Source organism: Mirounga angustirostris, unplaced genomic scaffold (assembly GCF_029215605.1).
Source record: "Mirounga angustirostris isolate CCGP_5_RB_7025 unplaced genomic scaffold, mMirAng1.0.hap1 SCAF_3, whole genome shotgun sequence".
Lineage (NCBI taxonomy): Eukaryota > Metazoa > Chordata > Mammalia > Carnivora > Phocidae > Mirounga > Mirounga angustirostris.
This window is the reverse complement of record NW_026991711.1, coordinates 60763519-60784282: the sequence shown is the minus strand read 5'-3', so window position 1 is coordinate 60784282 and position 20764 is coordinate 60763519. Positions and strand designations below refer to the sequence as shown.

The following is a 20764-nucleotide window of genomic DNA, read 5'->3' as shown; positions in this document are numbered from 1 at the left end:
TACAATCTGCATTAAATTAAAGCTATCTATGATCACATTATTTTACCTTTTCTTGCGGATTTTAAGTTGAAAGGAATGGAGTTCTTGTTTTCTTCATAGTGTGTCTCCCCATATGTCAGCATTTTTGCCAAAAACATATGAGAACAAATCAATAAATATTTATAAATAAAGAAACATTCATTTTTTAAAAAATATCAAGTCAAGATTTAATTGTACTACTATAAGCACCCAGCCTCAGGGCCTCCGCACTGTCAGCGCCTCTGTCTTAAACATTCTTTTCCCAGATGTCAGCACGATTCACTACCCCAACTTTCAAGTCCTCTGCTCAAATTACACCTTCTCAATGAAGCTTAACGTGTCCATCCTTTTGAAAACTGCAACTCGTCTCCTCTCCCCTGCCCTCACATTCCCAATCCCCCTTACTCTGCTGTTTTTCCCATAGCATCTATCACCTTGTAACTTACAGAAGTTATTGTATTTTTTTGTTTACTAAATGCAACATACACAAGGAAAGGGATTGGAGCTGAGTGGTCACTGATGGATCTCAAACACTCAGAACCCTGACTAGCATATAGAAGCTACTCAACAGATGTTTGTTTAAAGAACTGAATACAAGAATTAAAATGCTATTTTAAGAAAATCTGAAGTTATTTTAAGTAAAATGTTATTTTAAGCTCACTATTAATATACTTTTGAAATATGTGAAAATAATAGTATGCAATATGCTATATGTATTACATAGTATAATATTTTTTAGTAACGGCTTCAGTAAGTATGACTACCCAGAGAAGGTGTGAATGAAAATACATACAATTATCAGACATTCAAATAACTTTTAAAAAGGAAAGAGAGCCTAATTGCCAAGCTATTACTTTTTGTAATCAGCACCAAATGTATTTTTTAAAAAAATATTTATTTATTTAATTCTTTAAGAGAGAGAGAGAGGGCGGGCTTGGGTATGAGTGCAAGGAGGGGAGGGGCAGAGGGAGAGGGAGAGAAACTCAAGCAGACTCCCTCATGATTGTGAGGCTCCACACCTAGTGCGGAACTGGACGCAGGGCTCAATTTCAGGACCCTGAGATCATGACCTGAGCTGAAACGAAAGGTCAGACGCTTAACCACTTGAGCCACTCAGTCACCCCAACGCCAAATATACTTTTGACTCAAATCTCAGGACTAATCAATGTTTCACTTCCTAGGTCAATAGGAAAACACAATAATGTACTGCTCTTTTAAAAACTTGAGATATAACTGACATATAACATTATATTAGGTTCCGGTATACAACATAAGATTCAATTTGTATATATCGTGATGTGTTGCTTTACATGGTTAACTATTTCTAATCATGGTCTCTGTACAAAAATGTTAAATTATCTTTTTCTGGATTTAAATTCACAAATTTTCAGCCTGAACATTATTCAAACCAATAAAAATGCAGAGAGCAAGGAGTAAGCAAAAATTACATATAAAACCCAGTTTTACTAGCCCCCAAAAAAGGTGCTCACCAGAAACAAACTGGTTTAAAATTATTATTTAAAAAAATTATCTTTGGGGTCGCCTGGGTGGCTCAGTCAGTTAAACATCTGACTCTTGATTTCAGCCCAGGTCATCATCTCAGGGTTGTGAGACGGACAGAATCCTCCCATTGGGCTCCATGCTCAGCAGGGAGTCTGCTTCTCTTCTCCCTCTGCCCTTCCCCCACACGCTCTCTTTCTCTCCCTCTCTCTCTCTGTCAAATAAGTAAATAAGTAAATCTTTTTAAAAAATAAGTTCTGCTTTAAAAAAATTCTTTGAACTTAGATGGCAAATAATTATGTAACAAATCAGTCTTTAATTTCAAATAAAATTAACCTTATCAAAAAGTAAAGTTCAGGGCGCCTGGGTGGCTCAGTTGGTTAAGTGACTGCCTTCGGCTCAGGTCATGGTCCTGGAGTCCCTGGATCGAGTCCCACATCAGGCTCCCTGCTCCTCAGGGAGCCTGCTTCTCCCTCTGACCCTCCCCCCTCTCATGTGCTCTCTCTCTCTCTCATTCTCTCTGGCTCAAATAAATAAATAAAATCTTAAAAAAAAAAAAAGTAAAGTTCATCTCTTCTTGAAATGAACAGAATCTCTGCTATAAAAGTAATAATTACCATTTATTAAAGGCCTTTATATAAATTATCTCATGTAATCCTCATAAATCCTCAAGAGGCACATATTATTATTCCCAATCTAGAGCGAGTAAATTAAAGTTTATGTAAGGTTAACCACCTCACCATCATTATCCAGCTAAAAGATGGGAGCGCCGGAAGTGAGATGCAGGTTTCTCTGGAAGCAAAGTTCACACCTCAACCACCAGGATGCCTTCCCCAGATATCTGCCCCTGATGTGTGAAGGCTAAGTGTGTTGACGGTGATCTCTACCAGGAACTCTGAGTAGCCCTACCTGACAGAGGCCAGGAGGAGAGTGCAATCGCCTCCTCCATAGCAAAGAGCTGATGAAAAACAACTTCTAGAAGGCTGACTAGACTGTAAGCATGAAAGGGAAAGGAGAAAGAACTTCTGGGCAGAAATGCAAATGAAATTGGTTGGCTTTAATTCTCCTGAACACTACTACTGAGGTTCCATTCGTGTAAGGCTCTCGACTGGGCACTGGAAGGAGCCATGCATATGTTTCCTGCGTTCAAGTGGCTCAGGCTAATGGAGGTCAAGAAAACAAGGAAATGTGCGCTTATGAAATGTCTCCTATTTGCCAGACCCTTTCACGAACTATACATACTCTCTTATTTCATACACAATATAAATGAAACATACATGTAAACTGATAAGTATCACATAAATACTAAGGCAGAAATTTGAACTAAGTGCTATGAGAACCCTTAAGAAGACCTTTTCACTCTGCCCTGGAGTACCGCAGGCTTCTCAGAAGAATGGATTTGGGGCTTTAATGAATTCTTAAAGGTAGGCAAGGAGCTTCTGGAGGGGAAGAAGCAAGCCGAGAGCAAGGGGACTCCATGTCCATGGGCACTGATGTGTGAACCAAACAAGTCTGATATTTGGGTAGGAGGGTTGTGACAGATGAGGCTGATGAAATGGGCAGGAATTGAGGGATCTGAATTTTATCCTTCTGGAAGTTGTTGAGAGTCTATACAAGAGGAGTGGCATGATTACACCAGAATTTTGAATATCTGATGGCAGAGGGTTGGAGGGAACTAGAGACAACAGATAGTAGGACCGATCTGGGGCTTCGTGTAGCAGCCCAGGCAAACCATGCAAGAGACAGGAATTTTAAAAGTACCAGTGGGAACAGACATTGAGGGAGAGTCTGGAGAGTGTTCTGAGGTCAGTGGGCCAGGGCAGTGGTTGCTGTGATATTGGAGGGGAAATGCGGATCTACTCTAACTCCTATTTCTGGTTGGGGCTATTCAGTGACGCCATGTCCTGAAGGGATGAGGAGAAAGAGCACATGCTGGGGAAAAGGGAATGCTCTCCAGTTAGAATACGCTAACCCAGAGGGGTCCTGGAGACTCCCAGGTAGGAATGCCAAGGAAGCATCGAGAGTCCGGGTTCAGGCTCAGGAGGACAGAATGGGCCCCCGGTCTCAAGAACTGTAGATGTAGGGATAACTAAGCTGCAGGAGTCGTTCACAAAGAAAGAGAAACAGCCCCAGGGAGAGGCCTGGCAGCACTGACATCAAGAGCCAGTAGGAGAAATCTGGAGAGAACTCAGGGTTGACTAAATTTAAAACACCACACCACATACCCAACCATGACACCATGCAACCTGCTGAAAAGCACTTTTCCAGCCCCTTTCTCTCCTATCTATGATAGACAAGATCGGGGCGGAAGAAGCTGCCCTATCTTGACTTCTCTCCAATCCAGGAAACGAGTTGGACCTGAGTTATTGCTAAGGATGGAAAAGCTGTACTGTTCTTTGTGCCAATACGGTTAGCAGTCTTTTTGCAACCATGTAATTTGCTTCAGTTGAGCTAAAGGTCTATACTGATGGTTGTCTCCTGATGCTAAACCAGTATTTATAAAAATGCAATATTCACTGATAACTGAGGGAAGGGTTATTCCCCCATCTGTAAGGAGATGGAGATGAGTGGATTGTGGAGCCTATATTCAAGGTGCAGAGCAGTAAATAAACAGGGAGGGGCACCCACTTCGGAAACAAAAACTCTGGGTTACCACGACCCTGAGTTACTATAGCATTCTACAGTAAAACAAAGAAACACAGCCCAGCACTGAACCCCCACTGAACCCCAGGGACTAGGGCGTATCGAATGCTGCTCTCCTCTCCGCTGCCACAAACTTAGAGCCAGCAAGCAGGCAGCCTGTTTTCCAGACTGTCTCAGATCACTGTGTAGGTGCAGTAGGTCCAGGTGATGGCAATCCAGCGACAGGAAGGGCTATAAAAGAATAACTGCTTCCCTCACACATTTTGGCTCTAGTGAGTTCTCAGGCTTTATAGCAAAAGAATAAATGTCAGGTGGCTCTTTGGGGGGTCGGTTTTATGACTGCCGTTGTCAAGGTACTTTGGGAGGAATGCCTTCAAAGGTGATTGACATGGAAATGCCACATCAGTCCCTCTGGGCTCTGAACTTTGCCATCTAAATATCAGTGACATGAGAACCATGGTCCAACTCTATAGTTTATATAAAAGATTAGCTCCAAGTGAACATCAGCAAAATATTTGTGCACACAGAGAATATTCTTATATGCCCGGACGGAAATAGTTAAGAAAAGATTTGTGAAACAAGACTGATTCCTAGTGTTGTAAAACTTTGTAGGGGCACAGACAGCTGTCTGAACGTTGGGTCTATAAAACTCAAGACTCCTAAATAAATAGAGAGTGACAGAGCCCCAGTGGCTGACAGCATTTCCACCTCCCACACTTCACAGTCCACTAGAGTAAGGGTGTCTCTGGTGATAAGAAATTTGCTACATCTTCTCCAAATATCATTCAGAGCATCTTCAGTAATCTGCACACCTCTCTAAGTTCAACCTTTTCCTGTGAGTGATGAAGGTTAAAATGGCAACAACCTAGATGAGAAAATTTTTGGCAGAAAAATTAGCCTTTGACAGTCCATGTTTTTTCAAATCACTGGTGAATTACTATGGTGACACAGCAAAGATCAAAAGATAGGACCAGGGCGCCTGGGTGGCTCAGTCGTTAAGCATCTGCCTTCGGCTCAGGTCATGATTCCAGGGTCCTGGGATCGAGCTCCACATCGGGCTCCCTGCTCAGCGGGAAGCCTGCTTCTCCCTCTCCCACTCCCCCTGCTTGTGTTTCCTCTCTCGCTGTGTCTCTCTCGGTTAAATAAATAAATAAAATCTTAAAAAAAAAAAAAAAGACAAGAACCAGAATTCAGCTGAACCATCCTATGGAGTAGGTCACCATTAAGATACTTCCTCCCCTTGGAACTGGTCTGCTAAATCCACAAGACATGGATTTTCACCGTCTTCCTGGTGACCACCAATGGAAGATGTGGCTGTTGCTAAGACAATGACGTGGAAAGGAGCTAATATTATGGAGCACTTGACATGCGTGGGCACTATTCTCAGAGCTTTATATGTGTACTATGTCAGATAATCCTCACAACAAACCTATAAATGGTTATAATTATTATCCCCATTTTACAGTTAAGGAAACTAAGGCAAAGAGAGTCAAGCAACTTGCCCAGGGTGACACCACTTGTGAAAACAGCTGTGATTAAGCTCAGGCAGTCTGATTCCAGTGCCTGTGGTCTTAGCCTCTCTGTACTGTCCGTGCAACAGACAATACTAATTAACTCACTCATTAATTTGTCTGTGAATATTTACAGAGCACTTGTAATTCACGGCACTGCGATGGGTGTCAGGGATGTAACAGAGAGTCAAGCAGACACAGTCACTGCCTTGTGGAGCTTATGCTGAATATTCACATTAATCGAGTAATCACACAAATGAGTATAAAATGACAACTCTGACAGCCGCTACAGAGGACGGGCACGCAGTGCTATGACACTTATAATCCAGGGATGGGAACTGCTGAAAGACCAAGGAAGACCTTCCCAAGGCAATGAAAATGAAACTGAAATCTGAAGGATGAGAGTTAAGTAGGCAAGGAGAAAGGAAGCTCCATCAAGGCAGAGGCTCGGAAGCTGGTGGGCATAAGCGACTGAAAGTAGCTGAGGCTAAAACTCCAGAAGGAAGGGCACTGAGCAAAAGAAGGCTGTGGAGGGAAGGACCAGACCCGGCAGGGTCACATGGGCCATGGGAAGACTTTGGGCCTGTGCCCAAGAGCAAGGGAAAGCCACTGGAGAGGGCTGGCAGGGGATAAGACAAAATCAAATGTGTATTTTGAAAAGATGCTTCTAGCTCCAATATGGAAAAGAGACTGGAGGAGGCAGAATGGATATGGGATGACCAGTGAGGAAGTCAACTGAGGGTCCAAGGAGGAGACTATGAGCAGGGCGAGGGTAGTGGTGGTCAGGGGTGATGAGGATGCTGAGGATGACGATGATGACGACGACAATGGAGTGGAAGCTGAGAGGTACTTGGGAGGCAAAAACCAGCAAGTGATGGACAGGGCAGAGTCGAGCGAAGAGGAAGGAAGATGACTCCAAAGAGCCCTGGCTCATGCAACCAAGTGGACAGTGGTTTCACTCAAAGAAATAGGGAACTCTGAGAAAGACTAGGTATGTGGGGAGGCATGTGAGTCTGATTTTGGACCTAGTGAACTGGAGGTTCCTTTGAAGATATTCAATAGGAAATATGAAGGCCTGGGAATGTCAGAGAAAAGGTCTGAAAAGAGATCAAAAAGTAAGAGTTATTGTCATATGTGTAACAAATGAAGCCATGACACAGGTAAGACAGCCCAGAGAGGGGAGAGATGAGGGCCTAGAAGCAAATGTGGAGAAACTCCAATACCAAACCAAAGCTGGCTAATGGACACCCTATGATGTAAACAGAGACAAAACAGCCAGAAAACAGGAGGAAAACCAGGAGAGTACGGGGTTGTGGATGTGCATAAAGAAACTATTTCAGGAAGAAAGAGCAGAGCTAAATGCTGCAAGGAGGTCAAACATGCTGACGACTTAAAAATGTCAGCTGGATAGATCCACAAGGAGATTTTCTGTAACCAGCGCCAGAGCTGTTTGGATAGACTGATGGCAGTGGAAGCCAGACTGCAGGGGTCCAAGTAGCGAAGGGGGAATGGGGAAATGCAGAAAGTCACTACTATGACAATTCTTGTGAGAAGTGTGATTATAAGGAGAGAAGAGAGACAGAACACCAGGTGGATAGGGAAGAGCTGTGATGTCTCTGTTCTCATTAAAAAAAAAAAAAAAAAAAAAAAAAACCAAAAAAACAAAATAAGGGCGCCTGGGTGGCTCAGTCAGTTAAGTGCCTGAGTCTTGATTAGGCTCAGGTCATGATCTCAGGGTTTTAAGATCGAACCCCGCATTGGGCTCTGCACTCAGAGGGGTTTGTTTGGGGTTCTCCCTCTCCCACTCCCTTTGCCCCTTCGCTCTGTGCTCTCTCTCTTAAATAAATAAATAAATAAATAAATAAATAAATAAATTTTTTTAAATTTTTTTTTTAAGATTTTATTTATTTATTCATGAGAGACAGAGAGAGAGAGAGAGAGAGGCAGAGGGAGAAGCAGGCTCCCAAGGAGCAGGGAGCCCGATGTGGGATTCGATCCCAGGACCCTGGGATCATGACCTGAGCCGAAGGCAGACGCTTAACCATCTGAGCCACCCAGGCGCCCATAAATAAATATTTTTTAAAAAACCCATAAACCTCGAGTGTGTTTAAAAACCAAGGGCAGGTTGCCTGGGTGGCTCAGTCGGTTAAACATCTGCCTTCGGCTCAGGTCATGATCCGAGGGTTCTGGGAGCTCCCTCTCCCCCTACTCATTCTCAATCTCTCTCTCTCAAATAAATAAATAAAATCTTTAAAAAACAAAAACCAATGGACAGGATCCAGGGAGGAGAGAGAGATTACTGAGGTATAAGACTAATAGAACGTTACCTGGAACATAATATACTCATCACTTCCTAGCCGTTGCCTTTCTGGAACAGAGATATACTACTTGATGTGGTCAAGATAAGAAGATGACCACCTTCTGAAATAGTAACACAATGTCCTCATAAGGCCATCCTTTGTGGCAGATGACTTCTGGAGATAGTGTATAAATGATTTCAACCTACCATGTACTCTTACTGAATCTCCTCAGCACCCAATTTAAAATATAGGGCAATTAGGGTATTCTATAGATATGGATGCTACAGAATCAGTGTAAACGGGGGACTAAGAAGGCCATCAAAAATTCATAATTGCAATGGAGATGCCACAAAATAATCTTGGGCCTCAAAGAATGCCCTTAGCATCTGCATTCACTACCACTTGACTGAGTTTTTAGGGAATATGCAGGTACTGAACAAAAGATGACAGGATTACATGTACAATGACATAACTGGGGAGAGAAGCTGGTCCTTGAGACATTCTAAGAAGGTCTGTGATCCACACAAATACTGACAACATAGTAACTCCCATAAAAACAGTAAGTATTTCCTTTGACAAAACCACCTTCAGTGAATTATACCGTATGAATACATAGTAAGCAAGCAGCATGTCAGCACCCCAGTTGGGTCCCAGGTACTGGGACCCAACTGCTAAGCTACCCCAGGACCCTTACTGCTAAGCAGGAAAAAAGGAATTATTCTCTAAGTACAAAACTTGGAATGCACCAGGATCTCTCCAGCAGGAGTGGCACAACTGGGTGCTCGGCTTGGGTAGCAGTTGAAGTATTTCATTCGTAGGCTACCTGTCATCACTGTAGAACGTGACCCTCACCATTTGGGTTCAGTCCCTATAGGCTCATTACAACCCACAGTAATAAACAACTCATCTAAAACATCTCGTTACTTTAAAGGCTCAAATTCTCTTAAAAAAAAAATATTTTTAGCAATGGCTAGATGCATGGAATAACACAAGCTTCCAATTGATTGGTGACCATCCTAGGGCAATTCCTTGTGGTTGGGCTGTCTTGGTTGTATGAAAAAAATTAACTTGGTATCATAAGAAGAAAATCTGACTAAAGGTCAGGGAAATCCCAGCTCTGCCGCCACTCTCTTAACATGTGACCTATCAATACATCGCTTAATCTAGGGGAGGGTAGCATTAGCTGTAGAAGGATGAAGGTCTCTTTCAATTCTAATATTTTCTTATCTCCCCCTAGGGGATTTTGAACCATCTTCTTTTAATATATTTGGATACCTCTTCCTGAAGGCATCATACTGCATATTCACCAAATTGTTTCCTAATCAACTGCTAGAACACTGTTAGGGAAATACTGTACATACAATATTATGAAGTATCCCGAGTTGAACAGTGTCTTCTCAAAATGCATGGCCACCTAGAACCTCAGAATGTGACCTTATTTGGAGCGAAGTTCTTTACAGTTGTAATTAGTTAAGATGAGATCATACTGGATTAGGGTGAGCTCTTAATCCAATGACTGGTGTCCTTATAAGAAGGCCATGTGTAAACACGGAGACACAGAGAGGAAGGGGACATGAAGACGGAGGCAGGGATTGGAGTGACACATCTGGAGACAAGGAATGCCCAGCAACCACCAGAAGCTTGGAAAAAACAAAGAAGGATTCTCTCCTAGAGCCTCCAGAAGGAGCCCTGTCGACACCCTCATTTTGGACACTAGTCTCTAGTACTGTGAGAAAACAAATTCTGTTGTTTTAAGCCACTCAGTTTGTAGTACTTGGTTAGAACGGAAAGTAATATACCAGGTATTGATATGCTGCAACTGGTAACGCCTCATCTTGCTCTCGTGGTAACACATGAGGACTGCTAAGATATTACAACTCCTCAGACCTTCTGAATAGGATAAAACACTTGGGGAGTTCAAGATCCTGGTTTCAGATGGTAAAAACAGCTCTGATGATTCTTTGGTTTCCTTCTAGTGGATGCTAGGGATTGTATTTTCAAAAAGGTAATTTCTCCTCTTACTTGAGAAAGTAATATCCTCTCTCACAGAAACTACATAGCTCTCCCTTAAAGCTATCAGCCTTCTGGAAGGGGGACACTTTTTGCCTTCCTGCTGCAACCAGACTCTGTCTGAGTGACTCCTGTGACCTATGATACAGATTCGCCATCTGTGAGATCCTGCCAAGGCATATACCCCTGGGAATTCCATCATGTGAAGCAGTTTCAGAACACACCACCTAAGGAATAACTACTGGGGACCACAGAGCGATGCTCTTGTAAAGCTGTTAATTTAATCTGTAAAACAGGAATCTCTAAATAATAGGAAATGATGTAAGAAGGCATATTCCTTCAACAATCCCAAAAGTTCAACGGATTTCTAGTCTAAGTGAAAAAAAGAGGCAATGAGAGACTTATTCACAGCATCGTTTTGGGTCCCACAAAGTTATATTTCTGCTTCGGTTTCTTCGTTGTTTGCTTAGTGAATCTCTGGTTTGTGGATTTCAAGAAGCAGAGTATGGACATCAAATTCTTCCATATGCCCAAACTAGTCATGTAAACAAGAATCGCTCACATGTGTCAACTGAGGAGAGCAATTTACCTTTGCTGGCTAAGTGCCTGACTTTGGCATTAGCATCCCGATGACATAAATTGAAACACCTTTCTTCCCTCACTCAACGTTTTACAAAGCATCTACAGTGGTCCAAGAACTCTGCCAGGATACAGACTGAAGCAGACATGGTCTCTGCCTTCAGGCAGTTCACAGTCTAGTGAAGGAGACAGTCCCACAAACAAATGAGGCAACATGCCCAAGAATACTCAGGAAATAGAGATATAATTGCCTATTGGGCAAGAACAACAGGCAGGGAATGGAAACCCTTTAGCGGGAAATCTTTATGGACAAAGAAGTGGCTCCTGGATGGCAGCATGGGTGAGGAGAAAGCCCAAGCTCCACAGGCACCCAGAGTTCCCGGCTCTGCTTCCTGGCTAAGCAAGCTGGAGAAGGCACATGAACTCTCCAAGCCTTAGTGTCCTTCTCTGAGAAATGTTGAGTGATGCCACCTACATCATAGGATTCCTGTGACGCTGCAATGAGGTGATAGATATGAAACAGAGTGTCTAGGACACAGTGCATGCTCAATAAGTATTTAGTTCTCTTTCCTTTTTCATTCCCCGGGGCAACTATGTGAACTAACAGCAATATATACTACAGGAACATAATCACCGCAAGAACTATGAAAACAACAGCAACAAATCCATACATGGTCAGTATCGTTTATTTTTACATAATAATCATTATCCTGAATGCTAACCATTATATAGATCAATCTTTTCTTCTCATCCCAAATTTACCATAAACACATATATGAAAACAATCTTCAGAGAATAGAGATTTATCATTCTGGGGCTTTGTTCAAAAAAATAAATCTTCAATGAGTATGCATTTATCCGGCAAGATTTCAATAAAAACTTCGGCTCACTAACAGTTTTGATGAAGCAGAAAATCTATATATTTATATAGATTAGCATCTATACATCTCTATGACTAAGCCGTTATTTAGTAGACTCGGTAAAAATTAGTTTAAGGAAGTTCTTTCGTTTCTGCGTGGACATTTCCTCACCAATTATCCTCTCTGAATACCTTAGAAAGTCTTCCAGTGGTGCTGGAGGGAGATGTTCCCTGTTGGGGATCCAGCTCCTTCATATGCCAACTACTCATCCTGAGCCAGGACCCCAGCCACCTTGTATATTTTATACTCCACTTCTCAAATTGGTTCATTTCTCTCCAAACACTTCTTGCCCTCTCTTACCACCATGCTTTCTTCCCCTATGCCATTCACCTTGCCTGAAATACCTTACCTTCCCATCTTCAGCCAACAAAATCCTAGCCCATCTTCTAAACCCAGCTCACAGCCTGTCTCCACGGAGCTGACCCGGGCCATTACCTCCCACGCTCTCCTGACCTCACTGTCCCGTCAGCATCACATTCACTGGTGTACTCCTGCTGGGGCTGTTATTTTTTTACTCTTTGTTACTTATTTTACAATTTCACACTCCCTTTTCCCCCCAGCTGAATAAGCTTTCTGAGACCAGGAGCCACATGTTAGAATTGAGCATACTCTTTTGCACACTGTTGATATTTAGATTTATTCATTGGTTGGCTAGAATACATGAGGTATTGTGATAGGAAATTTCAAAGTCCTGGAGCACCTGGGTGGCTCAGTCGGTTAAGCATCTGCCTTCGGCTCAAGTCATGATCCCGGGGTCCTGGGATTGGGCCCTGCATCTGGCTCCCTGCTCAGTGGGGAGTCTGCTTCTCCCTCTCCCTCTGCCTCTTCCCTCTGCTCATGCTCTCTTTCAAATAAATAATAAATAAATCTTTAATAAATAAATAACAATTAAAAAAAAGAAAATTTCGAAGTCCTTCTTCAGCATGAATAGCAGTTTGCACAATATGAGTGACTTCTTTTGACATCACAACAGATGACATTTCTGAAAGCTCAAGATGAATAGATGAATTAAACTATTGGCATACTGTTTTCCCCTGCAGAAGGTATTTCATTGTGACAAATATTTTGAATGGCAACAGAATTATACAAATAAACTATCTCAGAATTCAAGCAGGTACTTATTACAAGCAGCTATATTAAATAATAATAGTGTTTGTATTTTAGTCAACAACTTATTTAACAAATTATTCACTGAGTCCCTAATTTGTACAAGGAACCATACTAAGATCCACTGGGAGAAGAGATGAGTAAAAAACCAGCCAAGGGCGCCTGGGTGGCTCAGTTGGTTAAGCAACTGCCTTCGGCTCAGGTCATGATCCTGGAGTCCCGGGATCGAGTCCCGCATTGGGCTCCCTGCTCAGCGAGGAGCCTGCTTCTCCCTCTGCCCCTCCCCCCTCTCATGTACTCTCGCTCATTCTCGCTCTCTCAAATAAGTAAATAAATCTTTAAAAAAAAAAATAACAACAACAACAACAACAAAAACCAGCCAAGTCCTCAACACTCAACACTTTAACTGAGGAGACAGACTTAAAAAATTTTTTACAAAACAAGTTAAATGAGCAATAAAATATAGCTAACCTGAGTAATGTGTGTGATTCATTTCAACTGGTAGGGCTTAGGAACCATCCGTCAAAACAAAACCAAACCACAAAAAGGGACAAGATGACATTGGAACAAGGCATTGAGAGATAATTGGAACTCTGTAGACCAAGACGGCAGAAGGGGGATCGGGGTTATAAGATTAGCAAGAGCAAAATGTACAGACATGAACACATACCCTCACCCATTCTAGCTTCTTTCAGTAGGTGATCTAACCTGCTACTTCATGAGAAATTGAAAAGGTCATTCCTCTCCTGCATCTCACAACTGCCTCTGCCTTTCGCTCTATCTCAACAGTTTCCCCATTCTTCCCTAAAGCTAAATTCTGCCAGTTGTTCAGGACCCTCCTGCTGCTTGTCTAATGTCTCATCTTGTTGCAGCGCTCACCCTCCCTCTCCTTCCTTTTGCGGACAAGTTTTTGAAAGCATGGTCTGTACTGGTTGTCTCTACTTCATCTCTAATTCATTTCAGTTACATAAGGTTAACTGCCTCTTGAATCTTTTTTATTCAGTAGAATAAAGAGAAACAAGGATTTACTTTCTGATTTCCTCCTTTCTTTGTTTTAAAATAAGTTAACCAAAAAAAAAAAAAGTTAACCAGTTATTTCTTTTTAAAATTTATTTGCTATATTCAGGAAACAGAGAATGAATAGTCTCTGCATAGGATTTGTCACGTCTGCAAAGTGAACAGCCGAGACTCTGCGTAAGTGTTTCTAACCCCACTGAGAACGCTGAACCTTAAACAAGCCCTTCTTTCCATGTGCCTTTCCTAACTCAGCTCTTTACAGTTCTTCAAATGAGAGGAGACAGTGTATACAATTCATCCTCTTTGACAATATAAAACAGGTCCTTTTAAGGAAATTATGTCACACGAGCTGGGTCCTTAATCTTTTCTAGGAGATCAGGGTAAGGTAAGGCTTGGTACAGCCACACTGTACTGATACACCTGCAGAAGCATCCCAAGCTAACCCCCTTGATTTATGTTCTGCTTCTCTGGAAGTTTCATTTACTAAAGGAATAATAGCTACGATGGTCTCTCCTCTTATATACGATAAATAGCCAGAACCCTCCATAACTTACTTTGTTCACCTTTCTTTCCCTCAAAGCCAAGTTTATCAGCACCCATTAACCACCTACACCGATTTCAAAAAATGCAAAGACTAACCCATATGATATTTACTTAAGTCTTTTCATGGACAGTGAGTGTTACGTATACGATTCCATGAACTGTTGGACAATATATAGATCTTAACTCATCTTTTCAGATTTCCTTTGCCATGAACTTCAGTTCACTGAACAATCTAGTTACCCCCCTTCATCTCTTAAAAATAAATTTATCCCCCACACACTCTGCTTTTTAAATATAGCTCTCCTTAAAACAGATAAAGATCTGTATCATTCACTTCTCTTCTGTCCTCCTACAGAACAGAGTTTACAGACCTCCCAACTACACTGGACATTATAGAAATTCCATAAATATTTATCAACAGGTTTATATTTAATAATATTGTTAAAATTTCCGTAACGGTCACCAAATAAATGTTTTGACTAAAGACCAAATGGAAAATTTCAAGCCCACCTCTTCAGACCCCGTGTAAGACTCAGGTTAAGATTACAGATGGAAACCCACATTCCATATGTCTAAATATTTAAAAGTTATATATCAAGTTAAACTATTAAATAAAATATGGTCTCTTCCTCCAATCTTGACAAGTATACCTTCAACCACCTGGGCGTACAGGAACGAATTTAGAACTTCTAGACTCCTTAAAGTTCCACAATATAGTACATGCAGGCTCTAAGCTGTTTGGGGTCAGGAAAATTCCAGTCAGGTACTCAGAATATGGGGGGTGGGTGTGTAAGGGCTGGGCACACCCCCTTAACCTCTTAGGTCCTTCTTCCCGTGGGGAAATGTGGCCAGAACAGGGTCCTCTAATTCACAGGTCCTCTAATTCACGGGCCTCTGTTGCTGGGACTGAAGGCAATACTGCATAATTTACCAAAATGGAGAATTTACCAGATCAGTCTTATTACACTCGGTTAATACAGTAGCTGAAATTAAATATATAAAAAAAGATTAAGTAGTAAAACCTGAAACTCCAATCCCCAATCACTTCAGTTCCCTCGAGATCTACAGTAAAAAAGAGCCTAATATTTATCTGACTCTACCCTATAGCCTAATGTAGATTCTGTGCTTTTTTTTTGTTTTTTTTTACAAATTCATACAATTTACAGGACTCTATTCACAGCTAGAGGGAGTTAAGACAAGAAGGAGCAGAAGAGGGAAAGGAGGAAAACATCAAGTATTAGAGATCAGACATGCAGGTCTAAGAAGACATTTCCCTTGTGTTCTGTCACTTGTCTGAAGAAGCACATGACACCATGACTAACCATCTGATCACAGCCGTGAGTATCCTTGCTTGCTCTCACTAACACACAGATTCATGTAGTCTGTTCACGGGCCTCATAAAGCTCCTATTCTAGCCACTGGGTCCATGGGAAGGCAAGCTGAACCTTGTCAATGTTTAAGCTGAGACTGATACCAGCTCTCTCTACACCTCACCATAATCTGCTGCCCTGCAATTTCCACTTCACTTAGCAAGAAAATTAATTTGTTAATTTGAGAAAAACTAATAAATAATTCTCATCCCAATACATACATACATACTCCACAGGAAGGGAAGTATTTCAACTGGAAATCTTATTTATGTGTACTTACTGAGATTGTACCATTGTCTAGACCTATGGACAGTCTTCTTGTTTCCGGGTTAAAAGACATGCATGAACATGGAGCTGAAAGAAATGAACATGTTGATGAAATTAACAAAATGATGATTCTCACTGATTCAGGAGTGACTAGCTAAAAGTGTGTGGCTATTTTTTCCCCACTATTTCCTGAAAAACAGTTCATTTAACGCCCACTCACCAAAAAATAAAAACAGTAATCTTACAACCAACCCCTAGTTTTTCAGTTATCCTTTTAATGAATATAACAAGTAAGATATTCTCAAACTGGACTAGTTCCAAGGGGCTTGGTCTCAGCTGTTCTGTCAGAATGGAATCTAAATTTGCTTGACTAGATTAACAATATTTTGTGCTGTGTAATCCCTCTGTCCCCAATCTATCTCTTCCACTCAAACCCCATCTTTAATAGAAACAACCTGTCTTTTCTCAACTAAGGAAAAAAATACAAAGAAAGATCTTGTAATTCCCTCCTCCCCCCAGGTACACACACTAGTATAAACATCTGTTTTTTGATGCAGAATTGATTCGGGGCATGTGGACTAACAGAAGTCTTTTACTCTCAGCACTGAAGGCTGCTAAGTGAAAAAGCCTGAGGATCTGTCTCAGTTTAAGGGGGAACCAACTGGACACAGAGCCAGGCTCTATGGAAAGAAATCAAGTCTGGGGAGGGCCTCCCTGTTCTGTGAAATTGGCTACTTAGCTGAGCCTAAGTAAACTAAGCATGCCTGGAAGCCGGTGTGGGCAAGAAGTGCTTGCTGAGCAGACCGCTTCCGGGTCCCTGCCTTCTCTATCTACACAGGCTCCCAAGAATGGAGCCTGCTGGCAATTTATGCTACACCGAAATTGTTGTTCTAAAAACACATCCAACAGTTTTTAAATTTCTCCTCCACCTTCACAGTGGCCCTGTAGATGACAAACTGCTCATCAACATAATCATAATCAGCCTCAGATATCTTTACTCCTACTTTCCACAGTTATGATTAGATGTCTTACTCAAGGTCACGCAGGAAAAAAGAAGTTGGAGAAGGTTCAAAGACTTCATTCAAACACACAGTCCTATTTTGAAATACCCAAATTAGATTACCTCTAAACTATAAAAGAATTTCAAGTTCTACTAACAGAGCCACTTCATAAACAGATCACTTAGTAACATTTTTTAACACACACACACACACACACACAGGTTTGCTTGGTGTTTTACCAATAATGCCCCCATGGAGGGGCGGTTTTGTCTTTGGGGGCACCTGGAAGCTAATGCTCTTTAGCTCTGGCATTCCCCTGTCTAGAACCATCTTGGGTTCAAGTATATGGGTTCTAGAACAACAGGATTTCTAAATTTATTTTGTTTATGGGACTCTCTGGGAAAGGTCTTCTCCTTTTGAATTCTGATAGTGTTTCTTACCGTAAACATAAAGTGATTTGGACTATAATGGTGACATTGGGATGAGTCTTACAGTTCCTGTACATGGTTGGTGCCAAAATCTATAAATTCCTTGATGACAGCTATTTTGGTAGGCTCACCTACCAAACCATTTCCCAACTGTGACACTCTAACAGGAATAGGCCCTGGGTTGGTTACCCATAGGTCCTGGCAGGGCCAAGGAGACAGGGAGTGGACTAAAAAGAATCTTGATGCCCATGTCTGTTGTTACAGTAAATGTCTTTCCTTTTGGGAAATGGGGGAGTAGATAGATTGACAGAGAGATCCTTCTACCTTCAACTCACCAGAAATTAACAAAAAAGCAAGCTCTGAAAGACTAGTGTTAAGGCCCATACAGAATGGGCTCCTATCCATGCAAGAAAATATCGAAGGGGCAGAACTGTCTGGGGAAGGATAAAAAGACACAGTAAATTAATGGTAATTCTGGCCAAATGGAAAAAGGGGTCCCTCAGCAGGAAGGGTTAGGAAAGAAACAAAATATGATTTAAGCGTAATATTTGTAGCTGGGTTGCAAAAATGTGATGTTTCACAAATAAGAATTCAGCTTTAAATGATGTAAAACTAATGGTTCCTAAGTCGATAAAGAAAGAATTGCTCCATCTGATGGCTGAAGGTTGAGGTCGGGGATGAAGTGGCTGAGGGACTTCTATTCCCTCACCTCGCAGTGGCTTTCTCCAAGGGCTCAGTGAAATGGCTGACCAGACCCCTGAAATTACAATACAGCCCCTCCACTGGCCTTCTCCTTCACAGCCGCATCCCTGAACTCCAGATGAAATAAATACAGCATAATACAAAACCTGAAGATATATTTATTTCCCCCCCCCCCTTTAACTGTTTTCCCCATGAGAGAGGATAACCACATCTGGTAAGCTCTGTGGGGCGACCCCCATCTGCCACGGCCTCCCACGTGTATCCATCTGTACACAGTTTACCTGGGCCTGCTCCTACACAAACCCAGTAACTGAAATTCAAGCCCTTGCCACTGGTCTTGTTGATGTTATATCATTAGCTTCCTATTTTTTCCCCCAACATAGTCTATTAAAACCTAAGAAAAAAATGCTCACAGTTTATTCCTCAATAAAATAGTACAAGAATTCATTTCTATGCTATCTGATTAAGACTTGCCATTCCCTCTTTTCTGTTTCAGACTGAGGACAACCAAAAGAAATTATCTGGTAAAATTTTAGGAAGATAATAAAAGGTACAGATAAGATGGAAAAGAAATTTGCACAGGTCTATGAGTAATGAAAAATAATAGTCTCTTATGTAAGTATCAGGACTTTAGAACTTGATGGCTTGTTAAATCTTATCGTAAAAATTAAACACTTTCATAACATTGAGCTTTTTTTTTTTAATTAAATCTTTGTAGTTTCAGGCAGGTATTCAGCTTAAGGTTTAGGGAAAACTGAAATAAAGAGAAGCTGCAGTCTGGGTGGTTATATTAATGACCATATAATTTGAAGGAGAAAAGCTCAAGAGATACAAGCCCCAGACAAATGGAACTCAAGAGACCGACATCAACCTCAACAGAGTTAGTAATTAAGTGGATTACAGAGAAATTGGCTACTTGTATTTCTAATACTTCTATTCGTTAAGTGGTCTCAAAAAATATACGTATATATATTGCTCTTGCTTTTTAAAAAAATATATAGTTAAGAGAAGGCATTCTCAAAATACTCTTATTGGGGGGAAAGTTACCTAATTTCTGTTATTTACACCTATAACCTCTTCATTTTATGACTGCTTTATCTTCTGTCCTTTGTTTATTGGTTGGACTTTGCTCAAATAAACACAAGTTTCATTGAAGCTATGGATTTCAATCACACCGACTGCTGCTTTCCATTACTTGGCAGGACACACTAATCCTCACGGGATGTTCTAGTGGTCTCTTTAAAACTAAGCAAACAATGGTACTTCCATGAATAAAACTTCAGGTGTTAAAGGAATCCTGATCAAGTTGGATATGAGGATCCTACAATAAGAGGACTTCAAGGAGGGGCGCCTGGGTGGCTCAGTCAGGTCTGCCTTTGGCTCAGGTCATAATCTTGGGGTCCCAGGATGGAGCCCTGCATCAGGTTCCCTGCTCAGTGAGGAGTCTGCATCTCCCTCTCCTTCTGCCTTTGCCCCTCCCCTCCACTCGTGTTCTCGCTCTCTCTCTCTCAAATAAATAAATAAAATCTTTAAAAAACTTCAAGGAGCACCCCACCACTGCACAATAAAGATTTAATTCATGGACACTATTTCATTCAGTCCTGTTTATCACAAGACAGTATTTATTAGGTTTACAATATTCAACCCATGTTTTACTAAGAACACTTATAATTAGGACTCCAACTGCCTAGCATTAAAAATCATTTTTCATTTCAATCAAATATTTTACGTACTCTACTAAAACTAACCACTTGCTTCCTTTTAATTTAGTCTGAGTAACATCAGCAAAATTATAGTGAATTAGCAGTGGTCACTTTTTCTCCCAGACAAGTTTTAAGTTACAGCTACAAGTTTAAGATCTAAGTTCAATAAAATTTTAAAATACTCTGTCATATGAAAATCAAATAAGAGTATGCTAAATAAATGCTATAATTATTCAGATTAGTTAATATCTATTATTTTTACCTTGGATAATCCATGTTTTCATTTTCATTAAAAATCAAAAGTTCCTTGGGCACATTTTCTTCTTAGTAAATACAGAATTAAAAGATCATATTACATAACTATTTTTGAAAATGTAGATAGTAAAAACAGTAAATTGCTTTTACATATAGTTCCATGACAAAACCTATACCAAAAAGACACCAACAAAGGAACAATATACTTCACAACTAGGAACCAAGGAGCTATTTGAAATAAGGTATAAAATAGTAAGATGACCATTTCCCAATTATACCTATATCCCCTAGTCTGCCACAAAAGTCCCTCAATTGAGTTAAAGATGTTGTCTGAAAGTCACCAAAACAATCACCACCTTATAAAAACAGAACTGTCAAATTCATTATTTTAAATACCTTTTGGGGCGCCTGGGTGGCTCAGATGGTTAAGCGTCTGCCTTCGGCTCAGGTCATGATCCCAGGATCCTGGGATCGAGTCCCACATCGGGCTCCCTGCTAGGCGGGAAGCCTGCTTCTCCCTTTGCCTCTGCCTCTCTCTCTCTCTCTAACTCTCATGAATAAATAAATAAAACATTTAAAAAATAAAATAAAAATAAATTAAATAAATAAATACCTTTCTACCACAAATCTATCCACATGAATTTCCCCCAAAACGCCAACAGACCCAGTAGAAGAGGTGGGATAACACACAAACGAGCTCCACCCATTGTCTTAAATTATACAAAGTTCTCCTTTGACCAATGGAAAAATCAACACTTGTGATTTACATACAAAATGACACATTTCCATTTCAGGTATACAGTATACGAACATATTACTCATTTTAATTTTCTAAATCCTCAATTTCACGTTATCTGTTGCTGCAGAACTAAAGTTCCAACACACAGGAA

General features: G+C 41.0%; 1 protein-coding gene across 2 annotated transcripts in view; it reads right to left on the bottom strand.

The window, feature by feature from the left end:
• WDFY2 (WD repeat and FYVE domain containing 2) overlaps positions 1-20764 on the bottom strand; it is a 175738-nt gene that overhangs the window by 74653 nt on the left and 80321 nt on the right. For both annotated transcript variants that reach the window (XM_045869383.3, XM_064586142.1), the window contains exon 3: positions 15799-15872. In XM_045869383.3, the coding sequence (XP_045725339.1) occupies positions 15799-15872 (74 nt within the window). The remainder of the gene's footprint in view (positions 1-15798; positions 15873-20764) is intronic.